The sequence below is a fragment of the Solanum pennellii genome, chromosome 9 (genome assembly GCF_001406875.1).
Source record: "Solanum pennellii chromosome 9, SPENNV200".
Taxonomy (NCBI): domain Eukaryota; kingdom Viridiplantae; phylum Streptophyta; class Magnoliopsida; order Solanales; family Solanaceae; genus Solanum; species Solanum pennellii.
In genome coordinates this window covers 63,156,750-63,168,626 of record NC_028645.1, presented here as the reverse complement: position 1 = coordinate 63,168,626, position 11,877 = coordinate 63,156,750, and the positions used below count along the sequence as shown (strand labels likewise).

Sequence of the window (11,877 nt, the reverse complement as noted above, 5' to 3'; positions counted from 1 at the left end):
CATAGTTCAAAAAAATTCTAGTCAATTTTAATCCAAATATCAACCCCAACAAAAACAATTTCAGATAGAGCAAGGCAATAGATCCAGCTTCTGCCAGGTTAGATATCATTCTAAACCATAACGACAAACTCTACCTGCTTATAATTTGATATAAATATAATATTTCCTACACCTGCAGAGCATAACATTTCAACAAGCTACTAGCAAAAATAAGATATACCTTTGCGATCACAAATCACCCCAAGAACAGCATGATGTCTAACAAGTCTTTTTTCATTCCCCCCCCCCTTAACAGTTAAGTATAATCATTAGGACCGAACAATTAAGTTCAGAACTGCAATTAAGTCAAGCAAAAACTACAATGTAATAAACATAAGTACAAGAACTCCATAGTTTCCACTAGCTAGTATTTTGAAAGCAAACAAAAGAGCACGGTATTAGCTACAGCCAAGGTATCCAAGTCTAACAGTGATCCCAATTCATACTTCGAACCCAACAATGCATCTCCCAAAACCTCCGATATTTCCACAACTCATATTAGTTTAACAACAAGCTGGCTTTACAAGTAATTCCTCCACAGGCCAAATAAAATGGTGGCCACCCCCCTGCAACATACAATACAAGTGTTGAGACATGAAAAATGCATTTTTCTATCTGCAATAACTTACGTAAGGAAAAAAGAAACTTTAAAAACACCACAGAAATACAAAATAATTCTTCAGCATGAATTCATCTCAAGATGGCAATGGGATACAGGACATATCAGTTGTGATTTGGTTGTGCTGAAGGTAAATCTCCAAAATTCAGTGTCTACCATGTTATAAATGAGTCTCCTAGCATTCAGTGTCTCCCTTATTCTTCAACTCCATGCCCAGTACTTTCACTTTGATGCTATACTATTTCAGAAAAGAGAATTTTATCTATATAAAAGCTACATTTTTTTCTGAAGCAGCATAATTGCCAGCTTTCTGACAAAGAATTAATACATTAGGGGTAAATGGAAAGGCAAACAACTTTGGTGCAACCCACTGTGCCTCACTATTGGGTCAAAACATTGTACCAGAACCTATTGATCCTAACCTCAACTCATAAATTCATGTCGTGTTTGCCTTTTCATTCACCATGTTACAAACTGGTAGCACCAGTTAATCCCCCACCACTCCCCCAAATTATAATAATAATAATGATAATAATAATAATAATAATAATAATAATGACTATAACACTAGCCACAACAGAAGGAAAAAAATCATAACAGGACTACTTTGCATGATTATCTAGTACATTCACTAATAATAATGACTATAACACTAGCCACAACAGAAGGAAAAAAATCATAACAGGACTACTTTGCATGATTATCTAGTACATTCACCATTTTAGAGGGCTTGCATTTGGCTTTAATAGGATTACCCCAAGAAAATACCTACTATGGTCCCACGAAGTAGGGTCTAGGGAGGGACAGTGTACAAAAACCTTACCCCTACCTCATAGGTAGAGAGGCTGTTCCCAACGGACCCGTGGCTCAAGGATGACAAAAAAAATTAGTACTAGATTTACACAAGATAACTGCTACAAAAGCATGCTTAATATGCACCAAATGACTACAAAAAGAAGATGGGACTTTATCCCAAGTTTGTTGGGATAGGAAAACCAACCTTTATCATATCAACTTGCGGCAGGAAGATACACCCTTATGGTGTCTTTCATGGTAATTTTCCTCCTACAGGTAGGACATTTACCCTGAGCAGCTATGGAAGCCTTGATGCAAGCTTTGCAGAAAATGTGACCACATTTTGTTGACATCTCCTCAACTAAGGTTCCCATGCATACTGGACAGCTAAATGTGGGTTGAATTGGCTTTGGCGGTGTTGGAGGTTGAATTGGCTTTGGTGGTATTGCCCTCTGTGCAGTGACTGCCTGGCATCAATGACAAGGAATAATAAAAACCATGCATAAAAAGATTTCAAGTAACAGACTTAAACAGGTCACATATATACTGATAGATGAAAGTCCATGAAGATGACACCAATAATTAGGCTAGCAATGTCACATTGAAAAGAACTGATTCCAACAGAAGCAATAACTTGGAAATTGGAATAAGACATTTCTAATGATGAATTCAGATTGAAATCAAGGAACAAGCTACTATAAATTAAACTTCTTCAAAAACCCGACAAGTGTAGGCTTGAAATAAGAAGCTAAGAAAGAACACAACTAGCTAACAAGGCCATAAAACCAGTACATTGGCCTAGAGTTGAAGCTTCTACACTACAACAAATGCTTTACTCTCCATTTTCAGGCAGCATATATAACGTATAATTCAATTATCTAGCAATGCCATAAAACTATGGAAAAGATGCATTGTGGCAAGAGTTTAAGCTTCTAGACTACACCAAATGTCTTACTCTCTTTTTTCCGGCTAGACGCACCTAAGATCATGAAAATGATTACATGTACGTTGAAAGTTAATGGCCAGAAAGAAAGGTAAATAATACATGTCAAAAGAAATAACTAAGCGACCAAACCAAACACCCTTTGTGGCAAAAGACACGTCACAGTTATGCTGTGAACACTAGTAGCAATAGATCTTTTTCAATACTGACTTTATGAATATAACTGAAAAGAAAATCACTTCAACAAGAACACTCATATTTTATTTATTTTACTGCCAAATGCCAATAAGTGAGAAAGAAATCACTTGAACAAGAACACTCATTATTTACCTTATTTTATCTCTAATAAGTGAGAAACAAGAACATTCATGCTGTAAAGAACATTCGGCACAGCATAAAAACACCTTCTCTAGTTACCTGTAAGCTGCTATTTGCTTCTAGGTTTATGTAGATGTCACCCATTATTGTTGACTGATTGGTTGAGACTCTTCTGCGCATGTTGCGCCTGTTAAACATCGGCAGATGATCCTCTGCAATAATTAAAAGTCAATCAGACCAATCTCAAGGGAGGCAAATGAAATAGCCAAAGTCAAAGTCTCTCTCCAAGGAGAAAGAAGTGCCCAACATGGCATTAATACAACCACTCTGATGCTGATTCAAAGAATCGTATCACATGCCTTGAATTGTCCATATAATCTCATCGTACTTACATCACCTCCCATTTTCCTCCATAGGCAGAAAGATCACAAAAAATACAACAGCATATTATGTAAGTACTGGCAAATGTCCACTGTGCTTAATCAATATTCATACTAATGTAAGCATTTAGAACACTCATTCTCCTACATGGCATTTAATTTCAACAATGAACATCAACTTAATGCTCCATTCTATAAGAACATATAAATATTTAATGAGGACAAATAGATTATAGATCCTACATTTAATCGCTATCTTAAAAATATGAGGTTTTACAGTACCTTACATATCTAATATATAGAAAATTTACCATCGTTAAAGTAGCACCTAAAATAGAATTTTGTTAAACATAAGAGAAGAGGATAAAAATTCAGATAAAATAGTACAGGGGACAAGGTGAGGTACTTCCGACCCATTTCTTACTAGAATGTTTTGATATATAGAGCAAGATAAAGTTTTACAGCAACAAAAGAGCACACATGATCTACAACTGTGCAGCTTTTAAGAGAAAAGAAAATTACCAGAATCCTCATCAACAAGAATAACCTGTCCACGAGTCCTCATGTTGCTGTTGTTTGCCTAGGGAAACCAAGATCTCCAATATAATTAGTCATAAGGTTGAGATACAAGTGCAATCACAAGATAACACACCACCAAAAAAATTATTAAGGGAATCATTGGATTTGGATAGAGGAACATACTTCTGCAAGTGCCCTAGGGGAAGAAATTATCATCACATCATCATCAAGAGCCTCAACATCAATTGGGGCAGGTGTTGAAGAAGCACCTCTTTGTGCAGGTGGCACATCCCCAGGAACAACACGACTTGAAGTTCCTTCGTGATCCCTATTATCAGATGGGGGTGGCACATTGAGATCTACATCCAGTACCGTCTTCCTTCTTGATTGATTCCTTGTATACCTCATCGGAAAAGCCCTCCTGTCTTGAGTGCTCATCCTATGATAGCCTGTGCTTCCCAAGCAAGAGCAGCTTCAGCCGTATGGATCCTAAGATGATGCCAAACAAAATTATGCATCAGAATAGGAAGGACATAAATAAACTTAGAGCAACTAAAGGTGCAATTTTATCAAAACATGTCCTCACAGATGCGAATGCATAAGGAAAATTAGAAACAATCTTCAGACATTTAAAGTTTCAAAATGCACTTTCACATAAGCTCTTGGTAAATTTGTAAAAAAACAGATGAATGTAACAGAGAAGAAACAATTAATGGAATTAGTATTTAAGCAAACAGCAACATATTCTTCTTGAAGTGTCATCCCATATATTTCTACATTGAAAAACAAAACAAAGAGACAGCCAATTCACCCTGTGATTGTGATACTAGAAACCTTCACAAGCCATATCAAGCACTTAAAGTTGATAACTTCATACTGTGCACAACTGAATCAAATGACTTTGCTTTAAGACAGTAAAAAGTTCCAAAATCAGTCTCACATATTAGATTCCGACAAGACACATATCTGATTGAATATAGTCATGAAATTAACATTGGCACCACATACAATCTTCAATGGCAAATTCTTTCAAATCGGATCCAATCAATAAGAAAAATCATAACTTGAAAGTAATGTTTTTTCCCAAATCAGTGAAGGTTACACCATTAAGTACAGAATTCCAAAAAGCAACCTGCAAATTTGGTAAGATTATCCAAAAACATCGTATACAACTGTGGCAACTACGATTCAGTACAAACTTATACTTCAGAGAGAAAAGATTTCCAGTAGACGATCACAAAACAAGGGTAAAATTGAATGTAAATGAACAAAGACAACGACTTTATCAAAATCAGCCGTCAAAACAGAGATAACCAGATAGACTAAGCATAAAATAAAGAAAAAATCAACAAATTATGAAAACAGATAGAATGGAAAGAAAAATCATAACTTAAAAGTAATGTTTTTTCCCAAACCAGTGCAGGTTCAACCATTAAGTACAGAATTCCAAAAGGCAACCCACAAATTTGGTAAGATTATCCAAAAACATAGCATACAACTGTAGCAACAACAAATCCAGTACAAACTTATACTTCAGATAGAATAGTTTTTCTAGTAAACGATCACAAAACAAGGGTAAAATTGAAAGCAAATGAACAAAAGACAACAACTTTATCCAAATCAACAGTCAAAACAGTGATAACCGGAGGATTAATAAATAGAAGAAAAACACAAGAAAAAAACAACAAATTCAGAAACAGATAGGATGCATAGAAAAATCACAACTTGAAAGTAATGTTTTTTCCCAAAACCAGTTAAATGTTACAACAATAAGTACAGAATTCCAAAAAAAAATCCGCACATTTGGTAAGATTATCCAAGAACATCGCAGACAACTGTGGCAACTACAAATACAGTACAAATTTCTACTTCAGATATAATAGTTTCCAGTAAACGATCTCAAAACAAGGGTAAAATTGAAAGCAAATGAACAAAAAACAACGACTTTATCCAAATCAACATTCAAAACAGTGATAACCGGATGGATTAAGCATAAACACAAGAGAAAAACAACAAATTTAGGAAACAGATAGGATGCATGGAAAAATCAGAACTTGAAAGTCATGTTTTTTCCCCAAACCAGTGAAATGTTACAACATTAGTACAGAAGTCCAAAAAAAATCCGCACATTTGGTAAGATTATCCAAAAACAACCATACAACTGTGGCAACTACAAATCCAGTACAAACTTCTACTTCAGATAGAACAGTTCTCCAGTAAACGATCACCAAACACAAGGGCAAAACTACAAGTAAATGAACAAAAGACAAGGACTTTATCGAAATCAACAGCCAAAACAGCGATAAACGGATGGATTAAGCATAAACACAAGAAAAAATCAACAAATTCAGAAAACAGATAGGATGGATAGAAAAATCGAACCGAAATTCAGAAGAATTTTGATCAACAACGATTCAGAAAGTATACAGAGAGAATGGATAACAAAGAGGAACCATGGGAGAGGAAGAGTACCTAGGGTTTTCAGAAAATGAAAGATGTAATGGGAGAGAAAATTTGAATGTTGTAATATGGTGTGTTCTTTCGGGGGCTGATGACACATGCTCCCCAAAGGCGTGTGAGAAAACGAGAAGCAGGTGACACGAATTTCAATGGTTTTGGGCCTGGTGGCCTTAAGCCGTGAGTGTGAACATAAACCTCCTTACTTTACTCCCTTTGCTTCTTCTTTTGACATAACATTCTTGCATTTTTTTATTAGTTTCAACAAGTGAACAAAACTCTTGACATCATGACATAACTTGAGAAATTGTGTTACGAAGAGATGTTTGGATATCGTTTATCCGAAATTGGTATACTTAAGGCTCAAAGGGTGCTTCGAGACTTGTCTCGAGAAGTTAATGAAACTCTTGACATCATGAAATGACTTGAGGGATTATCTTACGAAAATATTTTTAAATATTGTTTATACGAAAAGTGAATACAATGAAATAAAGCAACTGAAGAGTAAAAGAGTCTAATTTTAGTACTTCTATAGTGCAGGTAGGTGAGCTTGAGAGTCCTAACCCTAAATTTAAGGGTAATTTCGTATAAAGATTCAAATAAGAACTAAGATAAAATAAATATATGTTTCTTGTACAAGAAAAATGTATATTCTTGTTGTATTTATGGGAATCAGAAAGTCATCTGACTTACAAATGAGAGAGAGAACGACTATGTATAGGTTATAACAAGTGAGCCTCCATCGATGAGAAGGTTCCACTAGAGCACCAAAGTAAGGTAAATGTCTGTGTCATGTGTCAAAGTTGTCGGTGGCCCCAGCTAATATTCTTACAGTACTCAGGTCTGTGTGAGTTCGCCCACACACCTAACCCCTCTAATATTCTTACCCTTTTTTTAATATCATTTCTTCCATATCATCGTCGGCATGGTCTATGATTAGTCGATAGACATAAGGTGCATTGAGAAGAAATTAAAGGGTAGTGATGTGGTGTTAAATCATATTTTTAGATGAGGGAACATTGTGATTGATTGTTTAACTAACTATATTTTTAGTTTTGCTTTACAACACGTAATTAATTCTTATCTACGCCTAATTTACCAGCACAAGCATAAAAATTGCTCGAAATTAATGAACAAAGAATACCAAATCTTAGAACAAGGAAGTTCCAAAATGAAAAATACAACAATCCATAAAGCGCAATTGAATTCCAAGATGTGTCATCATAAGTTTTGTAACTAGCGAAAGCATAATTCAAAGAAAAGGATGACAGAACGACATGATTATAATAACAATTCAAAGGGAATTCCTAGTGACTTGAAGATTATTGTTCAATTGACTATGAACACACATGAAGTTTGTCCTAAATTCTTGTAAATGTGGTCAATTAGTTCAGTTTTGAGAATGTACCTTCTAAACGAGTTGATGCAGTAGTATCATCTCGTTCGAGCTCAACCTACACAAATTGGGGGTTTATCACATAAATCTTTCAATAATGATCGATTCAATAGTTAGTTCACAAATTTGATTCTTACCTTAATGGACATGATTGAAGAATGTTATGAGCGGAAGAAGTCTAGATCGGGTTGAATCTATGACGTCTGGGTTGGATCTACGATGTCCCTGAGATTTTTGGACACCCATGTGGATGTCGCCCAAGCTTACATATCGTCATTTATGACATGTGAGGACCGCCGGAGAAACCCTTTTTGATTTGCCGAAGAAGATGACGAGATCCAGAATCTGAGATGTCCCTTTTATTGGAGAAGATATTTCTAGACTCATCTAGTTTTCTTTTTAAAGCTTAGTTGTTTGTTGCTCTTTTTAGCTTAGAGTATTTTGGGCCTAGTTCACTTTTGGTTTCAAGTCATTTCACGTAGGACTTATTTTATTTTAATAAATGGGCAAGGCCCATATTTTGATTTAAAATGTGATGTTGGCGTCTTCAATGCTATTTTGAACCAATTGTACATTAGTTTTTTTGAGTTTTATGAATTGAAGTAAAAAGTGCACTCAATTAGCAAAATTAAAGGGAAAATAAGTAAAAAAAGAATGGAAGTAATAGGCAAAAGTTGAAAGGCCATATTGCTCAAGGAATTTAGTGTGTTGCCAAACTACTTGTGCATTGCCAAAGTTAACAAAAAGCTCAAGGCATGTGCATGAAAGTTGTAAAAACCAAGTATGGCGAGTCAGCAAAGTAGTTTGGCGATACAAATGTTTGTCATCGAAGTTAATAAAATTCAGAAGAAAAGTTGAGAGAGTAAGGCCCATTTGGCGAGTCACTCTTAGCTCGCTAAACTCACGCGAAGAGAACTTTATAATTAATTTGACCTCGATTTTCCTCATTTGTAAATAGTAAATTTTGATTTTCAAACCTCACTTATGCACTTTTGAAAATTTGAGAACATTGTAAATCAAGTATCTAGGTTCTGGGTGAGGACATAATTTCTACTCTTAGATTATTGATTCTATTGTGGAATTGAGATTATGTCTTATTCAGCTGAAGATAATAGTATATTCGTTGTTCCTTTAATTATACATAGTTAAATTTTCATTTCTTAGAGGTGTTTGATGGATGAATCGCCTCATGTATTTGGGTATTTGATTAATTGTTTCTAATATGATTGATATAATTTGTGTTCAATTATTTCTTCATATTTTAATTAATGTTTGGAGTTTGAACTCTACTCTAACAAGAGAGAGTAAGAGTGAGAAGACTCAATTAATTGGCAATTACTTGAATTCTATCATTTAATAGTTGAATTTAGAGATAGTTAACTAAATTGAAGTCATAGGATATTCAGAATTGAATATGCATTGGGGTTTGAGAAAATCAAGTGAAATTTAGTGATAGATTGAAATATTGTTATTAATATCAATAGTCTTGCTTAACTATGTCATCAACTATTTAAAGCAACATTGATAACCCAAATTTAACATTAGAATTCATGTTAGCATATATCTAAGACTCTTAGTAGTTGAAACAAATCTCATTCTTGAAAAAAAAATATTCAGTTATTAGCGTTAGTACAGTGACTATGGGCCTTATCTACAGACTGTAGAAAGTTCTACAGAACTTAGAAAGAAAATTACAGACCTTGATTTGAGTTTTGGAAATTTAAAGTCTAGTAAGTTGACTTACGAGAGTTTAGGATGAATTGTAGGAAGTTGAGCGGATCGTAGGACTGTTCCGTAGGGATGATTCAGAAATTTGATTTAAGATCTCAAAACTATAAAAGAAATTAACAGGTAGTAAGGTTTATGGGTCATATTAGAAAGAGTCTCGTCGAAGGGATTCAAATTTAGTGATATTTTGGACTTAAAATTGAGAACTATGAATGGGGTTTCAATTCTTAAACCTATCGAAACATTCTCATTTTCTCTAATCTTCACATCTCTTTGAAGTTCATCCCCTTCAAATCCTCTCAAGCTTCAAGGAAGAAAATATAGGGTTCAAGCTTCTGTATTTTTTTTTCACACATAATTACGAAATCATGATTGATGAAAGGATTTCTCGCACATGCATAAATCATGGTTTAAAGGATTAACTCTATGATGTGTCAGGATCCAGATCATCGTCATTGACACCCACACTAACCTTTACTACAATCCGACTAAGCAACTTAACAAAAAGCTAGATATTTAAAGATACGAAAAAAGGTTTAAATGTAGAATCAAAATAGAGTTCCCATAAACTCTGAAAGATTAAATAAACAATTATCAAAATTATTGCGGAAAACAACCCCTAGAATTTGAAAATTATTGTACCAAAACTCAAAAGTTCAAAAAGTCTAAGAAAAAGGGGAACAACCCCGAAGCTGACATAATAAATGTCTAAAACTAGTCTGAGTCCTAAGAGAATGGACTAGACAAAACTAAAGGATCCATGGAGTCTGAAAGAACTGGCTCACCCTTAAATTCCACCATCACAGGGAATCTCAAAGCCCCGAGCTCCGTAGTAAGTTCGAAAAAGGCGGTCGTGATCACTAATTTCTTCAATGAGGTCTATCCATAGTCATTTGAAGATGTCATGTACTCAATAAAGAACGAACAAATGGAGTATCAGTACACAATCTCATTGGACTAGTAGGATCACGCAGCCACCCTAGTATGCCAAATACAGGCAAGTAATTACAACACAGTAAGCACAAAAATACATAATATATAGATTAGTTAAGCACAAAAATACATAATATATAGATCAGTTACCATTTCAAGAGAAATGTACAATTCAACATTATCAATAATAATACACATGGATGTAATAATCACAATGGTCCTCTCATGAACCCACACCCAAATTGTCAGTGTGTGAGAACGTGACGCACTATCCAAAGTATGCGTCGCAATGTGACACCCGATCGAATATATGTGTCAGGACATGATACGCGATTCAATATATGTGTCGGAACGTGACACCGGATCCACTGCATATGTCGAAACGTGACACCTGATCCAATTAGCACAACCACAATCATAATAACACCCATCATCATGATGTTACTCATAGTCATGTAATCAAGTATTAGGATCATGACATGTAGTTGTTCATACATGATCATTCATCATATTTAGTTCGCATTGCCTTATTCACATATACGCATGCATACAATGAAGCAATTAACTAAATACATTACACATATAGGAAATCAAACTATCACCTACCTCGAAATCAAGTTTGAATCCACCTAAGACACTTGAGTCTTCAATATCCGGATTCTTTTCACTTGTTCTTAGTATAAAAACAATCAATTAATGCAAGGATCAATAAACAAGGATTAATTACTCGGATTATAATTGGCATTATCAATCCTAGACCAAACCCAAGATCTTAATGTTCATTTAGGTCTTTTCCCACCATTAACTTTAGGGCAAACCCCCCCCCCCCCTCCTAAATGATAATTACCCAAGAATCTAAGTTCTACGGATCAAAAAATGGATTAAGTGAGTAATAATATTATTACCTTTAACGCTAGAAGTTGTGGAAAACTATCAAAAACTTACCCTGGGTTATCTCTTAGCTCTCAAGAATTAAAGTTTTTCAGAAAATAATATTTTGGAGGCTTCTTACCCATTTAAGTCTCAACTGCCCTGTTGTAGCGGCCCCATTCTGCCACAGCAGCCCTGCGGCTTCCATAGAGACAGAAGCTCAAAATTCAAATTTTGAAACCCCCATTTCACAACACACATTCAACCCTTGATGTTCAAACACTACCCATCTACTTTAAGATCAGTTTCAGGAGTTCTGCTCATCCGAATTTGATTTTGTAAAGTCATATGGGATCCCTAGCATCTTGAATATCCACTCATGTTATCAAATTCATTATTAATTCTTTCATACATTACCATATTTTCCAAAATCTCACCTAGCTCAGATTTTCTCAAATCTGGACTAGCTAGGAATTGTAAGTCATAACTCAAAAGTTTTCTGGACCAAATTCTTTCCCCATCGGATTTTCCATAATGACGGGAACCAGTCGTTACATGATGATTTAAGATTGGATCGGTGTTTTAAATTGTTCTTTTCCAAGTATGATAATATGATTATGACTAAATCTGTTGGGACTTTACTATCATCGAGAACACATTGAGATGGAGGACTTCTTGTTAGTAGAGGTCGGTCATATAGTAGCAATAACATTATCCCTAACTATGAGCCGTCATAGAATTTATCTTATAAATACATAGCTAGTGTATCCACCTAAGCTAGAAGTTCCTGGTCCTTACCTTGGAAGGTAGGACTTCTCTTTTGTTGTGGGAGCAAGACACCAAATTTCATGTTATAGCTCATGTGATCTATATTGGTTAA

General features: G+C 34.9%; 1 protein-coding gene across 2 annotated transcripts; it reads right to left on the bottom strand.

Moving 5' to 3' along the window:
* Window positions 1-201: 201 nt before the first annotated feature.
* On the bottom strand, window positions 202-6,456 carry LOC107029274 (uncharacterized RING finger protein C548.05c-like). Of its 2 annotated transcripts, none has more exons than XM_015230656.2 (6): window positions 6,086-6,456; window positions 3,797-4,102; window positions 3,617-3,674; window positions 2,814-2,926; window positions 1,659-1,920; window positions 202-605 (listed from the first exon to the last, which is right to left on the bottom strand). In XM_015230656.2, exons 2-5 carry the CDS (start codon window positions 4,049-4,051, stop codon window positions 1,669-1,671), a joined length of 678 nt encoding a protein of 225 aa, XP_015086142.1. In that variant the 5' UTR covers window positions 4,052-4,102; window positions 6,086-6,456; the 3' UTR covers window positions 202-605; window positions 1,659-1,668. The 2 variants fall into 2 exon arrangements, with proteins under 2 accessions (XP_015086142.1, XP_015086143.1); XM_015230657.2 differs by having other exon boundaries at window positions 5,996-6,274.
* Window positions 6,457-11,877: the final 5,421 nt, after the last annotated feature.

Bases quoted from the DNA above. Each gene is read 5' to 3' on its own strand.
- LOC107029274 (XM_015230656.2), bottom strand. From the start codon at position 4,051: ATGAGCACTCAAGACAGGAGGGCTTTTCCGATGAGGTATACAAGGAAT. The intron at 3,675-3,796 runs GTATGTTCCTCT...TGGTTTCCCTAG, and splicing joins CCCCTAGGGCACTTGCAGAA to GCAAACAACAGCAACATGAG. The intron at 1,921-2,813 runs GTAACTAGAGAA...CATTGATGCCAG, and splicing joins AAGCAAATAGCAGCTTACAG to GCAGTCACTGCACAGAGGGC.